Source organism: Sinohyriopsis cumingii, chromosome 12 (genome assembly GCF_028554795.1).
Source record: "Sinohyriopsis cumingii isolate HCF-2022 chromosome 12, ASM2855479v2, whole genome shotgun sequence".
In the NCBI taxonomy this organism is placed as follows: domain Eukaryota; kingdom Metazoa; phylum Mollusca; class Bivalvia; order Unionida; family Unionidae; genus Sinohyriopsis; species Sinohyriopsis cumingii.
This window is the reverse complement of record NC_142972.1, coordinates 116,001,090-116,019,957: the sequence shown is the minus strand read 5'-3', so window position 1 is coordinate 116,019,957 and position 18,868 is coordinate 116,001,090. Positions and strand designations below refer to the sequence as shown.

Genomic DNA, 18,868 nt, shown 5'->3' with positions numbered 1-18,868 from the left:
ACATGAACTGACTCACCACCTCAAGTTCGTAGTTGTTGATGATGATGCTTGGGGGGGTCCGCGTCCTGAACCATCACGTTTGTTTTCTTTAGGCTTATGGTTAACCCAAACTCATCACATGCTTTAGCAAAGCGGGCCATCATGCGCTGACGCTCAGCTTCTGTGTGGGTGGCTAGAGCAGCATCGTCTGCAAAGAGCATGTCCCTGATGGTTATTTCACGCACTTTGCTCTTTGCCTTCAGTCGTGCCAGGCTGATCAGTCTGCCGTCTGATCGTGTGTGCAGGTAAATATCTTCTGTGGACGTCCCAAAGGCGTGCTTGAGCAGGACTGCGAAGAAGATGCCAAAGAGTGTGGGGGCAAGGACTCAGCCTTGTTTAACTCCACTGCGGATGTCAAAGGGGTCGGATGTTGAGCCATCGTACTGCACTGTGCCTTTCATGTCATCGGGGAAGGACAGGATCATGTTTAGCAGCTTTGGAGGGCAACCAATTTTCACCAGGGTTGTGAAGAGTCCATCTTTGCTGACCAGATCGAATGCCTTGGTGAGGTCTATAAAGACCAGGAAGAGGGGTCTGTGTTGTTCTCTGCATTTTTCCTGCAGTTGCCTGACAGAGAAGATCATGTCGATTGTGGACCTCTCTGCGCGGAACCCGCACTGCGACTCTGGGTAAACTCTGTCAGCAAGAGTCTGCAGTCTGTTCAGGATGACGCGTGCGAAAACTTTACCCACGATGCTGAGAAGTGATATGCCCCTGTAGTTGTTGCAGTCGCTTCTGTCGCCCTTGTTCTTGTACAGGGTTATGATGTTAGCATCTCTCATGTCCTGAGGCACTGCCCCCTCGTCCCAGCACTGGCAGAGGAGGTCGTGCAGATGTGTGAGAAGCACGCTACATCCACACTTGATGAGTTCTGCTGTGATGCCATCCTTCCCTGGGGCTTTACCTAGGGACAGTTTCTCTAAGGCCTTCTTTAGTTCGTCTACAGTAGGTTTCTCATCCAGTTCGGCCATGAGAGGGAGGTTTTCAATGGAGTTGAGGGCATCATTGTTCACGTGGTTCTCTTTGGAGTACAGTTCGGAGTAGTATTCCACCCAACGCTCCATCTGCTTGCCCTTGTTGTGGATGGTATCGCCTGTGGCAGACTTCAGTGGTGCTATCAGTTTCTTTGTGGGACCCATTGCTTTCTTTATGATATCGTACATGCCTCTAATGTTTCCAATTTCTGCTGCTGACTGAATACTCTGACAGAGCTGAAGCCAGTATTCATTGGCACACTGCCGTGCTAATCTCTGCACTTTGCTTCTGGTAGACCTGTATGTCTGTAGTGTCTTCTGACAGGGGGGTCGCTTGTATTGCAGGTGAGCACTGCGACGCTCTTCCATGGCTGGCATGAGTGTGGCAGAGTTAGCCTCAAACCAGTCATTGTTCTTTGATTGCTTCTTACCAAAAATCCGTGTGGCTGTGCTGTATACAGTCTCTCTGATGTAATCCCATCTTTCTTTGGCACTGCCGTTGGGGGGGTTCTGAGTCAAACGTCTTGGAAAGAGCATATGTGAATTCCTCAGCCTTGTCTGGATATGATGTCTTGCTCACATCAATGCGTGGTAGGCCCTCTTGCCTAGAGCGGTGGATCTTCTTTGGCTGAAGCTTCATTTTGCAGCACACCAGTGAGTGGTCGGTGTCGCAGTCAGCACTGTGGAAGGTACAGGTAAGAAGCACACCCTTCATGGCTGACCGTCATGTAATGATCAAGTCCAGCTGGTGCCAGTGTTTAGACCTGAGATGCCTCCAAGACACTTTGTGCTGTGGCTTTGTCTGAAAGAATGAATTGGTGATGCTGTGATCGTGGTACGAGCACATCTCTAGAAGGCGCTGCCCATTCTCATTCATCTTCCCAACGCCAAACTTGCCAAGACAGGAGGGCCAAGAGTCATGATCGGCACCCACCCTAGCATTGAAGTCGCCCAGCAAAATCAAGTTCTCTTCCTTGGGAATTTTGTCAATGAGGGAGCTTAACTCATCATAAAACTCTTCCTTGGTATCTGTGGCGGATCTTAGTGTGGGAGCGTAAACACTGATCAGGTTGACAGGCCCGTTTGTGGTGTGGAGGCGGAGGGATAGCAGTCTTTCATTTCCTTGTTGGCAGGGTTCTATCATTCCCAGCAGAGTGTTCCTGACAGCGAATCCAACACCAAACTCTCTGGCTTCACCTGCACTCTTTCCTTGCCAGAAGAATGTGTAGTTCTTTTCTCTGAGGGACCCAGAATCTGGTAGTCGTGTCTCCTGTAGTGAGGCGATGTCGACCTGGAGCCTTGCAAGTTCGTCGTTGATGACTGAAGTCTTACGAACATGTCTGGAGATCATCTGAAAGCCCAGTCAGCATGGTCCGGACATTCCAGGTACCTAGCTTGAGGATTGAAGTCTTCTTTTTTATTTTTATTTTGTTATTTCTTGCTGCAGTAGTTGCAGTCCGCTTGTCAGGTACTCGCGTACCTTAAGCCTTACGCACCCAGCAAGGCAGGCGAACTGTGGTGGGACGGCACCTTATTGGCTGAGGGCTGCCCAGTTTGAGGCGGACGGTAGCTGTCCAGTGAAACATGTTGGTCTCTCCCACCGTCGAAGCAACCCCTGGCGTCTGGCTCTACGCCAATCGAGCGGTGACTTATAACCGGTAAACTGCTGCTTCCCGTGTTGTGTCGACGCTATGGAGCGAAGCTGGAGTGTCCTCTCCAGGGCGCAAGCCTGGGCAGGGTGATATGGAAAATCAACTGTTGCCCATGCAGCTGATCCCCCCTCTCCACGCAGCTGATGGATCCCAGGGAAAGGACAAGCCGATACGTCATGGCACCAGCTGCGTCGCAGGAGTTGCCGAGATGACATACATACATTCATACAGATACAAACACATACATACATACATACATTCATACATACATACATGCATATATACATACATACATACTCATACAAATATGCATGCATACATACATTTCTACATATACACATGAATACATACATACATAAATTCATACATACCTACATACATACATACATACATATATGCATACATACATACATACGTACATACATACATGCATAAATACATACATACATACATGCAAACATACATACATACATACATACATACATGCATACATACATACATACATACATACATACTCATACAAATATGCATGGGGGGGGCGCAGAGTGGCCGAGTGGACATACATACATTCATACAGATACAAACACATACATACATACATACATACATACATACATACATACATACATACATACATACATACATCTATTCATACATACATACATACAGAGATACATACATACATACATACATGCATAAATACATGCATGCAGACATACATACTTATATACATACATTCATACAGATACAAACACATACATTCATGCATACATACATGCCTACATACATACATACATACATACTCATATAAATATGCATGCATACATACATTCCTACATATACACATACGTACATACATACATAAATACATACTTACATACATAAATACATACATGCATATATACATACATACATACATGCATAAATACATACATACATACATACATACATGCAAGCATACATACACACGTACATACATACATAAATACTGATACAAATATGCATGCATGCATACATTCCTACATATACACATACATACACGCACACACACATACATACATACATACATACTTACATGCATAAAGATACAAACACATACATACGTACATACATACATACATACATACATGCATACATACATACATTCATACATGCATGCATGCATGCATGCATCCATACATACATACATACATACATACATACTCATACAAATATGCATGCATACATACATTCCTACATATACACATACATACATACATAAATAAATACATACATACATACATACATACATACATACATACATACATGCATACATACACACATACATACTTACATTCATACATACATACATGCATGCATACATGCATACATACATACATACATACTCATACAAAAATACATGCATATATACATTCCTACATATACACATGCATACATATGTACATACATGCATATATACATACATACGTACGTACATACATACATGCATAAATACATACATACATGCATAAATACATACATACATACATACATACATTCATACATACTCATACAAATATGCATGCATACATACATTCCTACATGTTCACATACATAGACACACATGCGTACACACATACATACAGATACAAACACACACATACATACATACATACATACATACATACATAAATACATGCATGCATTTATATATACATGCATACTACATACATACATACATTCATACATACATACATACTTACATACATACATACATACAGATGCAAATACATACATACTTACATGCATGCATACATACATACAAACATACATACATACATACATACATACACACATACATACATTCATACAGACATACATGCATACATACATGCATAAATACATGCATGCATATATACATGCATGCATACATAAATTCATACATACATACATATATACATACCTACCTACAGACATACATACATACATCTATTCATACATGCATACATACATACATACATACATAGATACATACATACATGCATACATATATACATACATACATACCTATATACATACATACATGCATAAATACATGCATGCATACATACATACATACATACATACATACATACATACATACATACATACATAAATAATCACGCACGCACGCACGCGCGCACGCACACACATACATACATGCATGCATGCATGCATGCATTCACGCACGCACGGACGCACGCACGCTCACATACATACATAAATACAACATACGCACACACACAGACATACATGCATGTATGCATACATACATACATACATACATACATACATACATACATACATACATACATTCATACATTGGCACACACAAATGTCATTAACTAACATTTTAAACAACATTATTTTAATGAACTTGAACTTGAACTTTTATGAACCATGAAACATTTCAGATTGACTGGTGTCATTAAGTGATCATAAGACTCCATATTCAAATACGTTCAAACATTAGCATTGGGAGATCAAAATAACTCTAAGGATCCCATATCATATAACAAAAAGAAACAAAAAAAAAACACTTAAAAAGCCAAAACCATGAATAGTGTAATATTTCTTACATTTGCATTTAAAATGTTTTGTAAACATTTATATTATTAAATATCAATGACCCAATCATTAAACCGCTAAATGGAGTACATGTCCCATGAGCAGTTCGGTTACCTATTACAGAAGTTTAAACAGATTACAGTCTAGAAATCTAACGACTACATGACTGATGGCTGGATTTCGTTTGAGCTAAAGTTTGTCCACGAGCCTTCGTCCCATTTCAAAATACCACCACAGTGGGATATTATAATTAACAGTTTGTGCGACAACGACTTGTATCATATCTACACATTTTCAATATATTTTTGGTGTTTCCAAGGTGCATTATGAAAGACGGAATGGGATATTTGAAATGATTCGGTTGGACTATGGTAAGTCCCATTACGTTGTTCTGAGATATACAGCCTTCCTTTTATCTTTTATTGATCAACTAGCAGTTCACAAAACATTATATCATTATAATAAAAATGCAAATCAAATTTGATTAAAATGCAGCTACATCATTACTGTAACACTTTTGGGCGGGGTAAATATGTGTGCCTGTGTACATGTGTGTGTGTGCCGTGTTATTTTCTTCACTTGAATAGTACATTTTGTTCCTTCCTTTCCTAAACAAAACAAAACAAAAAGCACAAACAAAATAATAAAGAACAATGCTAACGACATATCATGTTCAATACACATTTATATCAATAACACTCTCCTAAATAAGATTTAGTATGGTATGAGAGACTCTGGAGTTTTTTTTTTTACCAATGGGTCTCATTTATCTCGACATACGTTCAATATACGAGGTCTTATTCTTTGAACTGTAATGACCTTGACCATTGACATTTAGACATAAAATCAATACTTTTCTGTCGTGCCTTAATCACAAGCCCCCCCCCCCCCCATAAAAAAAATGGTCAAAGTACGCGGTCTTACGGGGAAAAAAATTATTAAGCAAATACAATATTTCTTGTTTCAGTCCCACTGACTTTAGCCTTTGACCTTTAAAACACTAAACAATAGCTTTATTATTTGCCTCCATGTAAATAGTCCGCAAAGTTCGGTTTAAGTCTGTGGTAAAGAAATAATATTATTGTTCGATGATCATTCTTATTCTTTCAGTCACAATAATCTTAACCTTTCATCGTTTTGACCAGCAAGCAATACATCATGCTTATTTCTTACCCCGAGTGCAGGTCATCCATACAGTTTCATCCAGGTATGTGATTTAGAATTTATGTTATATTGCGGATACCATTTTATTCTTTCAGTCACGGTGGCCTTTGTTTTTCACCTCGAAATGCATAGGCCTCTTTCTTATCTGAAGCCAGATGGAGAACTGGAGATAGTGTACAGAAACAAAAGTCATTACAAACAGACGGACGCGCATCACAAGAATATAAGATCAACCTAATGGTGGGCGTTGAAAGTCAATGTTATCCCGTGTCCTTAAATGTAACATCTTTCTCGATTCACTTAGCATGGCCTCATAAAACAATAGGAAGACCGAAGCTTTGTCAATGCGTTTGGCAACTCTTAACTATGCAAAGTTAAATGCGACGAAAAGTTTATATTATCTCATCATTTTATATATTGTATTATCGAGAATAAAGTATACAATAATAAATTTTAAACCCATAATCTCGCACGACTTTGATATTCTTATCAAAATGTAATTATATCTGATGGTGCAATTTTCACTTGAGTAGTATATTTCGTTTGATACTCTTTTTTTTCCAAAATACTGGATATTCTTTATCGAAGAAAGTTCGTATTGGAACGAGCCGCAAAAAAAGCTAAAAATCAAATTTGTAAATCTCGAGTAAGTTTCAAAGTTCCATAATCTGCCATTTGTCGATACGCCAATGTATTTTATAACAGAAGGAAAGATAAAGATATTGTATCATTGCATATATATATATATATATATATATATATATATATATATATATATATATATATATATATATATATATATAACGTGCGCCGGGACGTGCGTAGATATACATGCTTGTATGGATACATTACGTACGTACATGCAAAAGTATTTATAAGTGACTGTCTGTCTTTTGTTCCTCTTTGAAAGCGGTTCCGTTCGGAAAATATACCAATTTATCACAAAACACAGAAAATGAATTCAACGCAAATAGAACAAAAATAAAAATAAAAACGAGATAAAATCATATCCATATGGTCAGGTTCTTATTTTGTCCACGCTGCATGAATATATGCAACATGTAAATCTAAAACAATTTTTACGGTAAAGACTACGCGAGCAATATTACGAAACAATCCTCATATGAAAATGATAAACATGTATTACGTACAACGCGAGTAAATTAACAAATAATAATTAAATGTCGTTTATAAAGTTCCGAACGCTTCAAATTGCTCTGTAAATGATATAACGATGTTGCAAGTCTACAAAAATGTGTGTATGTGTATGAATAAATATTTGAATAGATGGATGATTGCAAGAGAATAGTACAAAATGACGTTTTCAAATGACTCTTTTTCTCTTTTGACGGGTCACAATCTCGTACTGTTATTCGCATCGGACTCACAGAGGCCCTTCTCATCGATTTTGTTTTCAAATGCATATCGCATAGCATGTTGATCTTTGGCTTGATAGCTCTTGTTTTGTGTTTCTACGCTGAAGACATTATTGTAAAAATGGTCCTCTGTTTGTCTTTTTAAGTCTTTACTGCAATCAATACTGGAAGAATTACTAGAAGACTCTTCTGATAATATTTCATCTTCTTTGCAGCATTTGCATTTTTTTACTACACGGTCATACGGCTCAAGAGAACGTAGGGGTTTGGGAAGGAAGGACCAACTTTGTAGAAACATAGGCAACAGTGAAGGTCTTCTGCTCTGGATAATATTAATAATTACAACGACGACAAGCAGGACAAGAATTGGAACTCCTACTGCAAGGAGAACATCGAATCCGGCGATGGACAAACCAAACACAGCAGCCGGAAGAAGGAAAAACATAGCTAGGAGATACAGCCCAGCGAACCATCTGTATTTTGCTGTAGTGTTTCCTAGGCCTTTGGCAAATTTGATGGGTATCTTGCGCATTGGTGGAATGGTATACCACAAAATAATACCTGATATATTGAAGAAAAGGTGGCAGAAAGCGATTTGTAATGACTCGTAAAAGTTTGAAGTGGACGCGAAAGCCGCGAGCATGCTGGTAAATGTCGTCCCGATGTTAGAGCCAAGTGTCAAGGGATACATTCTTTCTAGACTAATGACACCGATTCCAACCAGTGGAGTCATGGCCGACGTAAAGATGGAACTACTTTGAAGAAGAATGGTAAAGCCCACACCGACCATCATAACGATATAACCAGTGAAAACATTCAAGCAGCTCGTAAATTCGGCGTTCACGACTTTTCTGATCACGGCTGCCACCTTGCCTTGAAGCATGGAATGTAGAAGCTTCACGATACCGATGAGGCATGCGCAGAGGACAAACAAGGCAGCAAGAAGTAAAATGACACCGACAATTATATTGGACAAAGTCGTGTTATTAAATATGTGATCCCCGTTTTTGATGAGGTTGCCTGTCGTGTTTTCACCTTTGGCAATGGCTGTAATTTCAGCAGAGTCCAACTGTAACAGAAGAAAATATCAAACTTTATCATATTATTATGCTGGGGAGACTATATTTTAGATAACGCAATAATTTCAACTTTTTTGTTCACTTTAGTTGTGAGAAAACATTTTGGTCACTTAAGAAGAAGACGTTGGCAAGCTAATTAATGCCGCTAATATGCATGCGCGGTGCAGAACCATAAACTGTCTATTATATCATATGTTTTCAGATAAAGCTTTTTAGAACATTTCAAAGTACAATGCACCAGCATTTTGCCTCTGTAGAGCAGATGTAGAAAAAGAAATTAAAAGGTGTTATCATTACATAAGATTTGCATTAGATCATCATTTCATTGAATGATAAAGCTATTATCATACAAAAGTTATGAAAAGATGCCTTTCTTACCTGAATGATTTTGTCCGTGAAAGGTTTTGTGATAGTTTTCAGAAATTCGGGTTCTTTACTCTTTCCATCTCCATGTGGTATAGCAATGACGATGGCATTTGTCAAATAATACAGGTAGCCTGTTGCGGCTTCTACCGGAAGCAGTACTAAAACTGTCAACCAGTTGAAGATGTCGTGGACTGTGGCCCCGGCGAAAGCACGCCGGAATTCATTTCGCTCCTTTGCCTGGCCCATTGACACTATTGTGTTTGTGACCGTAGTTCCTATATTAGCTCCCATTATTATCGGAATAGCCGCTCGCACAGTCAATACTAAAATGTAATAAAATAATAAAGCGAAATTTCATTACTACGATTGTAAAGGTGACTTAAGGTTGGGAATACTAACAAAAAGACATTAAAACTAGCAGTTTGTTGCAAGAGTCGAAAAATAAAAAAACAACGATAACATTTTATTCCACAAAATGCAATACCCATAAAAAGACATTAAAAAATTATTTAAAAATAGGAGAAAAACTTGCAAGAAGGGCTAGTCAAATAATTTGTCTCCGGTTTTACAAAATTATACTGATAACTGCAAGTGGACCGTGATAGCGAGTTTAACTGTAACGATCCAAGTTTTACAAGTAGATAACAGAATTAGTGTCAGTCTGTGGATTTCCTAGTTCTCCGTAACTGAACTACTAAACTTCAAGCGGTTGCTATGATTATCAGACAACGATTACATGCTTCTAAATCGATCTTCTGAGTACACTGATTGCAAATACATTCTACTTCGAGGTCCAAGATAGTTTACATGAAAACATTTTATTGATCCAATAATAATAAGGTTTAAGCCAAACGTATTTAAAAGTTAAAGTTGGATTTTCCTTTACATATACGAAAAGAAAGACACTAAATATCGCTGCAAATTTCATCATATGAAGGGGTCGGGTGGGGTTGTCATCATGTTCGTTCAACCTAGATGTCTCCAAAATAGAGAAGTTATGTATTTATTATTCATTAAAAAGAGAAAATCTTACTACTGATTTGAAACCTTGAATTTACTTTCTTGGTGAATTAAAAGTAACATTTGTAATCACATGTGATAAAAGAGTGCTCACTTTCTGACCCCACCATCGACACCACGATCGAAGTTGACGTAGATGAACTCTGAACCAGTACGGTTGCTAACAGTCCCACCATCAAACCGGCTACTGGATTCTGGGCTATTACCGTGCTACCAAGGGCTTCTCCTGCAGCTTTTCCTGAAATTAGAGAGGTTAGGACAATATATATTAATAATTTTACTCTTATAGATAATATAGGTCAGGTGAAGCAACCCTTGTAATCTCTCTCTCTCTCTCTCTCTCTCTCTCTTAGCTTTGTGAGATATGTTGCCTATGTGGGACAGCCATGCATGGTTCGCTCTCTCCATATCGATGTCCCTGAGATTAAGTACACATACTAGCATTGACGTACAAGTGCCCTTTAGATTTGTTATAGATTTGTACATCATAATCTTCTTATCTAATACAAGAATCAAACAAAATTTCTCAATGAAAGATATTGCGTGGAAAATGCTACCAATGTGACCTTTTATAAAATAATTCATCATCTCTAATCCCTATATAAAGACATCGTTCCTATGTCCATTAGTTTTGTGCCACTGGGACTTCACTTGTTTTGCAACCATGGTTTTTCCTGCAAAACTTTGCACCTCACAGCGTTCCTTACCTCCCAATGATCCTAACGTATTTTGTGCAGTTTTTAAGATTTACATTTTTTAAAACTTTAGTTTTAATTTACACCATATCACCATTATTGTGCAGACGTGCCATTAACCTTGAAAAAAAACATACCTCCTAGTAGTCTGAAGGCTGAACTAAGTACATCCAGAGAGCAGATGAACATGTACAGTAATCCAAGAAGAATACAGAGTTTCAGCGAACTGAAGACGACTCTCTTCGTCTTGTCAGCAGAGCTCATGTCTGAAATAAAGATTTATTTGTGCAAATTTTTGGTTCTTTTTATTTCAGTTTTTCATATTTTTTCGTCACTTTGCATATTTTTTTGCTATTTCGTTATCATACTCAGCACAACAAGTACTGAGGTCATATATATAACTTTTACTCAATGTTGTCTTAAGTGCATTATGCATGTGGTAAGGATCAAAAACTTCTTACACCAAACAATATACTAATTTAAAATCAGTGATTGACTTTGATAAGCATTATCTCTTAGCCTGACCGCCAGACGTCGCACGTGCAAAGTAAGACAGTGGTGTTCATCTTGATTTGTGCTAGTTTGTATGGGTTGTTTATGCGATTCTTTATAAATCTATTTACCGAATTTATTTGTCTTCTAAACATGCAAGAAACTCCTGCATGAAATATACGACATTGATAGTTACATAAATATAATCATCGATGTAGTTAGTTTCATTGATGTATTGAGAAGCGGAACTTTTTTTCTTGTTCAGACTGATTTGTATATTTGCATAGACAGATATGTCTTCCAAGCAAAACTGTGTGCCTAAACTGATCAAGTCATTCTTAACAAAGTAGGTATTACTGTATATTATAAGTGTAAACTCTACATTAGAGTCAAGGCAAAACTTCAAAAGTTTCACCTGTCAGTGCCTGAGTAAACTGAAAACTACCAGTAGAGACGCGTGTTGTTCTCGCGTCTTAGTACTTATCCGCAGCAAGGTTTTTTGGGGAGGGGAGTGAGGAAAGCCGAAATTGCATCCCTCATCCCTATATATGTCCGCTTTTGGAAAGTTTAACAATACACTTATACTATATATTGGAATGCAAGGACGTTAAAGTTTATTTGAAGAAAAATGTTGTTAGCATTTCTTGACAATTAGATAGGAACTTTAGAGTTATGATAACAAATATTATGATAAATGTTTAAAATAGTTTTGGCACTGCACTCCACACTTATCACAGCAAATGCAAAAATTAATAACCAACCACAAATATATTAGATAGAATATATGAAAGTAAATTTATTACAAAAGAACATAATCTCTACCTGATCCATATATGATCCATACCTCATCCCTACCTAATAAATTTAAAACGTCAATTGATTTGGTTATATTTGCAGATAATGTGAGTATATGTAAGCAACGATATCCTGCTAAAAACTAAATATTATATAAAATGCTTTCTACAACCAACCCTTCGGTCTGGTGTGGCGACTATACTATTACATAACACGGATTACTACGTAAGCTGAAGAACTCAGTCGAAAGTTAGGTACTAGTAGTACATTACCGGATAGCAGGAGAAAGGCTTTCCTGACCGTGTAAGACGAGTAATAGTGTACTCGCACTTTGAAGAATTCATCCCAGGTGTCAGAAGACGCCCAATTGCGTATAGAAAAGTCGCCCCAAAGATCATGGATGTTAATTTGGCTAAGTCGCCCTATGGTGGTTAACACTTTATTATATGGCTTCTTGAATTATTCTATTACTTAATTGTGATTATAATTCAAAATTAGGTTCTGTATATGTCGGACCATTATTACCGGTCATCACGGAATCGCATTTTGCAATTGATGGTGCTGTTTAGTACTGTCACCATAGTCAACTGTTTGGTGTCCAAGAAGGTAACAAATTCAGTGCAGCCCCATTTATTGCATCATATATCAGGCTATTTTATAGTTTCATAATTTCCCTCATATATTTTGTTTCCGTCCATCATAAAACCCTTCACTGTAACTATTTATTTGACTATTTATTTTAATACCTATTTATTTTAAATGAACTCCTTTATTTTCACTGGAATTTAATATTTGCCTCTTATTTAAATAATATCTAAATTATATCACCGACTAACAAACCTTGGTTATAATAACTGAAATACGCAAGGATTATCGGAATTTTTCACTCCATCCATTCATCCACTAATTTCACTGACGTGCATCAGCACCCCACCCACCCCCATCAAGTATGTCAAAAGCATAGTGAGATGTAAAAACCGGAGAAAGCGATAACTCACTTTTACTAAGAAATAGTTGAAATCAAATACTACAATGTTTGCGGTTTGAAACGCGCTACTGTCACCAGAACATTATGTTCAAAGCAGTAATAATTCTGGACACACGGAATACTACCCCTGTGTTTACATGACTAACGGTATGTCAGCCTATTCTGCGTATGTCTTTGAAATGATGTAATGTTTATGTATCCGGCTATAAAAATGGAATATATTACTTTAGACTGATTCCGTCAGCATTTTAAACGAGAAACTATGTCAGGTTTATGTTGTTTTTAGAAAAGTCAATGTAACAATGCCACTAAATGGCAAGAGATATTAATCAAGCTAAACCAATTTTTTCTTACATGGAAAATTTCAACATTTTAGAAGTCTAATAAGCTATTGGGTTGAAGAGAAACAACAATTAATAGCTGGTAATGTGTTCAAAACGTCTCCTTTATGGTAAAAGCAAATTACTGCAAAATTTGAAACAGAATATACACCCGGGAATTTCTTGATAATCTCGCTAGAGCAACAAGTTGTCAAGTTAATTAGCAGACCATAAAGTAGGTGTGGAACAACTTGTAAAATTAGAAACTTGGATTAAGATGCGGTATTGTTCTCATGTCAACATTTCTATCATTCAAATAATTTATTTATCTGGGTGATTCAAAACGATAAGTGTCAAATAAGTATTTCTGAATTACAAGTTCAAGAAGTTCATGGTTGGGTCTTCATGTTGGCAGTGAGAAATCACATTTACTTATGCATTTAGACTAGAAATCTGGGATATTGTTTGTACGTTTAATGACTATTTCTTCCCAAAATGAAAGAACAATTGTTCTTCTTGATACAAATTAGATTTTAGACCAAAAGCAATAAGGGATCCAATGTTTGCAGCAAGGATGTATCGAATGACGTGTGTGTATATGTATATATAGAGAGAGAGACAGACAGACAGACATACCTACAGACAGACAGACAGACAGACAGACGTTAGGGCGGTTTCTCAATGGGGCAAGTTCTACATGGGGCGAATTATCCCAAGGCGAGTTCTACATTGGGCGAGTTCTCCATGCGCCATGTAAGATAAATAGAAAGAATGTTTCCTGTGCAACATGTACAAATTAAAATCTTTGTAACTTTTCTCCACAATTGTTCATGAAGTGTTCGCAACGTACTTACGAATCTTATATCAGTCACCGGGAAAGCTTTGCGTAAAACTCCGATTTTAAATAAATAAGTCGGCAGCTTATAGAGAAACATTACGTTTTACGATAGATCTATTGTGGACAAAAATGCTATGTGCCTCAAGATTAGGGGTTGTACTGGAGTATTGTCATAAAAAACTATCGAGAAAAAAATATGTACGACATTTAAAGAACACTGATAGGTTATCTATCTGAAAGAATTCAATAATCCTTATTTTAAAAAATACCGCGGCACACTGCGCGACAACATTATTCAAACATGGAAGAAAATGTATTATTCCACGAGTTTAAAAATATAATGTGTGCGATAAATTTTTACCATTCCAAGCAACGCCCTCATCTTTCAATTCCGGAAGAGCATACGGATCATCTGTTTCTATAGAAACACCCGATTCGGCGAGAGGCGGAGGTTCTTCAGCGAGGAATCCAATCTGAAACAATGAACAAAATATTTAGATGTAGTAGAGGCAGTAGTTGATGGTGATGTCCTTGCTGGTGTTTTGCATTTTAATCCTACTCAGATAAGTATTAAATAAATAATCCATCTTAAAAAATTGAAATATATACACACACAAATATATAGTTGGAGCGAGAATATCATCTTTCAATGACATGTAAGAACTGCGCCGTCCGTCCAAATAGTGGTGCGTCTATGGCCTTTTTCCCCGCTAACTATAAAATTAAGTCCGATTTGTATCATTACAAACACATTTAATTAATTTTACTTCATACTATTTTATTTCATATCTTTCCTATGTTTCTACGTGCATGCTTAAATCAGTGCCATATCAGTATTCTCTATTAACATCTGTTGAATGGTACTCCTCTTTTAATCCTAGTGGCAATTATTGGACCCATGATGGTCTGACTGAACCAATGGTCATGCAAGGATTTTCTGTCAAGAAAATAAATTTGACTGTGGCTTATTCGAAAATAACTAAATAAATTGAAACTGCAAATTAAATGTTCGTAGCATCGACATAAAATAATTTTTTGTCCCAATGGAACAGTTCAAATGGTACAATACATTTATTCGAGCAGTTGTCGAATAACTTTCAGACTGGCGTAAACTAGGGCTAAAGTATGGTATGTTTTATGTATTTACTATTAATTATACCCCTTTGTAAATAATTTGTCAAATTATGTAAAATAAATCAACAATTATTCAAAACAATTTATTCAGTCTTACGTTTGTAAGGCTAAAAATATTAGCCAAATGAATAAAATTTTCAAAAATATATTTCTGCAGTTTAGCCTTTCAGCTATGTATAAATTATAAATGCCAACCTACCAAAATCAAACAACACAAACAAAATCAAGTAAATATTTAAACAAATAAATAAATAAATACATCAAAGATTTAGACATGGTTCTTTTTTTTAAACAAGTGTATATTACCTTGTGATTGGTGTCCATGCTTTTTGTTCCCGCTTGTCGTCAACCTGCTTACTGTGCCGGTACTGGCGAATAAATATGGCGAATTTTATACTGAGGAACAATGACCAATCAGGGGCCAGTATGCAAATTAGCACCTTATCAGCCAGATAGCACGAGTGAAGATTTGGAAGAAGTTATAACGCTCGAAGACCACATGGACTGGCATCATAAATCGTGACAGGCGGATTCTTTCAATCATATAAGGAAAATATTGACACTCTGAAACCATTAATTTAGCTCTGCAATCTATAACTTTAAACTGTGACAGATATTTATAAAGACTTTGAATTATAATCATATCTCTGGGACTTATGGGGCAGGTTCCTTCATTCAGTTCTCTCTCTCTCTCTCTCTCTCTCTCTCTCCCAAATCAACATGACACACGTACAAATATACACACAAATCCTCACATATATCCTGGCTACCACAAAAGAGATCTAATACACTTTTTATCTCCCATATGCTTGAAGCTGTACAATTTTATTACATAAAAGGAATAAGTTCAAATAAAACGTCGATAATATTAGGTTCATCAACAAGATATAAATTGACCGATAATTGCTTAAGTGCTTAAATAAATTTTTTGTCTAGTTTACGCTTGTTCAAGTCTAAAAAAAAAATTAGTGAAATACTGTTTTAAAAGTATTGATTTTTGTGTTAAGACATCGTCTGATACTAATAAAAATTAGACGCGGTAGCTCAGTGGTAAAGTGTACTGGTTTCATAGGCAGGACTACTGGGTTTGATTGCCAGACCATGCCTGGTCGGCTGTCTTATTGTGTCCTTACTGCGTTCATTACTTAAAAAAATACGAGCTTTTCAATAGGCCTAAAGAGGCGGGGCCAAACTTTATCAAAAATGTTGTAGTTCATCTCCGATAAGCACCAACAAATAGATGATGTTCTATTTCTATTTTCGCAAACCTTTTCATTACGTAACACTGACCATCTTTACTGTTACAAACTGTGTTTCTTGCACTCTTTTCCCAAGCAGGGTATTGGGCCTAAATATATAAATATGTCGATATGTATCAGCCATTTCAAGGATAAATTATTTTACTATTTAATATACACGTGTCAGCATGTCACATTTTAAACCCTATCGATGGATAATATAATTAAAATAACAACTGCAAATACTCAAAGATTTGGAACACCCAATAAGAGTAAAATATGTCTTGGAGTTTTTCGAAGCAGAAAAGTAATGTGTTGTGCTTGCAAGACTATCACTTTACATCTAAGGAGGAGACAATTATTGAGACAGCGTGGTGATACATAAGATGATTATATAAGTAATGAGATAATGGGGATACGTCTCAGGAAGAGACAGTTATTGAAACACAGTGGTGATACATCTAAGGAAGAGACAGTTATTGATACACAGTGGTGATACATCTTAGGAAGAAGCAATTATTTATACACAATAGTGATACATCTAAGGAAGAGACAATTTATTAAGTCACAATAGTGATACATCAAAGGAAGAGACAATTACTGAGACACAGTGGTGATACAACAAACGCAGAGACAATTAATAAGACATAATGGGGATACGTCTCAGGAAGAGACATTTATTGAGACACAATGGGAATACTTCTAATGAACAGATAACACTGGTCAACAGTGAAATCATTACTGACTTGAAAAGGCCCTAATCTGTAGTATTTTGGTGTGCCGAACACGAATATAACCGTGAAAAATTTGTATTGGCTCTCGTTTTGAAGATATTCATATACCTCATTTTCTATGTTTCACTGTGTAAATTTCTCCAGTAGGACTGCAGCAACATCCGGAATAATGATGTAACATTGCATAATACCATCATGCTCACATCATCCACAGTTGATTGCATCATTTTCTGATGCAATGCAATACTAATGCCATGCGGCTGCTGAAGTAAGTTGACGTCAGCAGTGTACTATACATGTGTAGGCCTATTATACTAATGCCAGGCGGCTGCTGAAGCTGACGTAAGCAGTGTACTATATAAAGCCCAATCAGATAGGTTCAGCATTTAAAATATTTTAGACGTTGTGCGAGACAGTTCAAGCTACTGTTACATAAAACTTATTATTTTATCCATTTACGTACAATAAAGAACAGTAATGCCTCGAAAGTGTGTTAATACCGCGGACAATTTTTGCTATATTTGTGGGGAAGTGACATTTGCCAACCAGAAGAAAAGTATCAATTCTCAAGTGAAGAAGGCATATCATCTTTACTTCGGATGCAAGGTTGGTGACCAAGACAAGCCTTGGGCTCCGCATATATGCTGTGCTACATGTACAACACAGCTTTCACAGTGGTTGAATTGCAAAAGGTCATCAATGCCGTTTGCAGTCCCAATGGTGTGGAGAGAGCCAAGCAACCACCTAAATGACTGTTACTTCTGCTTGGTTCCTCCTCTTTCCGGCGGAATAACGAAGCGAAAGAAGTCGAGAATAGTCTACCCAAACATTCCGTCTGCATTGAGACCAGTTCCACATGGTGAGGGACTTCCTATTCCAGAACCTCCAGCAGAATATTCTCTTGATTCATCTGACAAAGACAAAGGTGAGTCGACCTGTTCTTCTCCTGGTCCATCAGCATGCAGTGATCCAGATTTTCACTGTGGTGCATCATCAACCCCACACAGAATAACACAGGAAGAACTAAATGACCTGATTCGTGATTTGGACTTATCAAAGAACAAGGCAGAATTGCTAGGATCAAGACTCCAACAATGGAATCTTCTAGAAGAAGATGTCACAATTACTGCATATCGAAAGCGCCACCAGCAATTGGAGCCTTTCTTCAGAAAGGAAAGTAATCTGATATTCTGTTCCGATATTGAGGGCCTCATGAATGCTTTAAAAATCACTCATGACCCACAAGAATGGAGACTATTTGTGGACTCTTCGAAACTGAGTCTCAAGGCTGTGCTTTTGCACAATGGAAACATTCTTCCATCTATTCCAGTAGCGTATGCTGTCCACATGAAAGAGACATACGATAACTTAAGGCAGC

General features: G+C 37.2%; 1 protein-coding gene across 1 annotated transcript in view; it reads right to left on the bottom strand.

The window, feature by feature from the left end:
- LOC149787300 (sodium-dependent phosphate transport protein 2B-like) overlaps positions 1-15,842 on the bottom strand; it is a 27,468-nt gene extending 11,626 nt beyond the window's left edge. Inside the window, exons 1-6 of the mRNA XM_089976086.1 lie at positions 15,825-15,842; positions 14,746-14,857; positions 11,089-11,217; positions 10,351-10,494; positions 9,249-9,559; positions 7,804-8,860 (exon numbers count right to left, since the gene is read on the bottom strand). Of these exons, the coding sequence (XP_089832212.1) occupies positions 7,804-8,860; positions 9,249-9,559; positions 10,351-10,494; positions 11,089-11,217; positions 14,746-14,857; positions 15,825-15,842 (1,771 nt within the window). The remainder of the gene's footprint in view (positions 1-7,803; positions 8,861-9,248; positions 9,560-10,350; positions 10,495-11,088; positions 11,218-14,745; positions 14,858-15,824) is intronic.
- Positions 15,843-18,868: the final 3,026 nt, after the last annotated feature.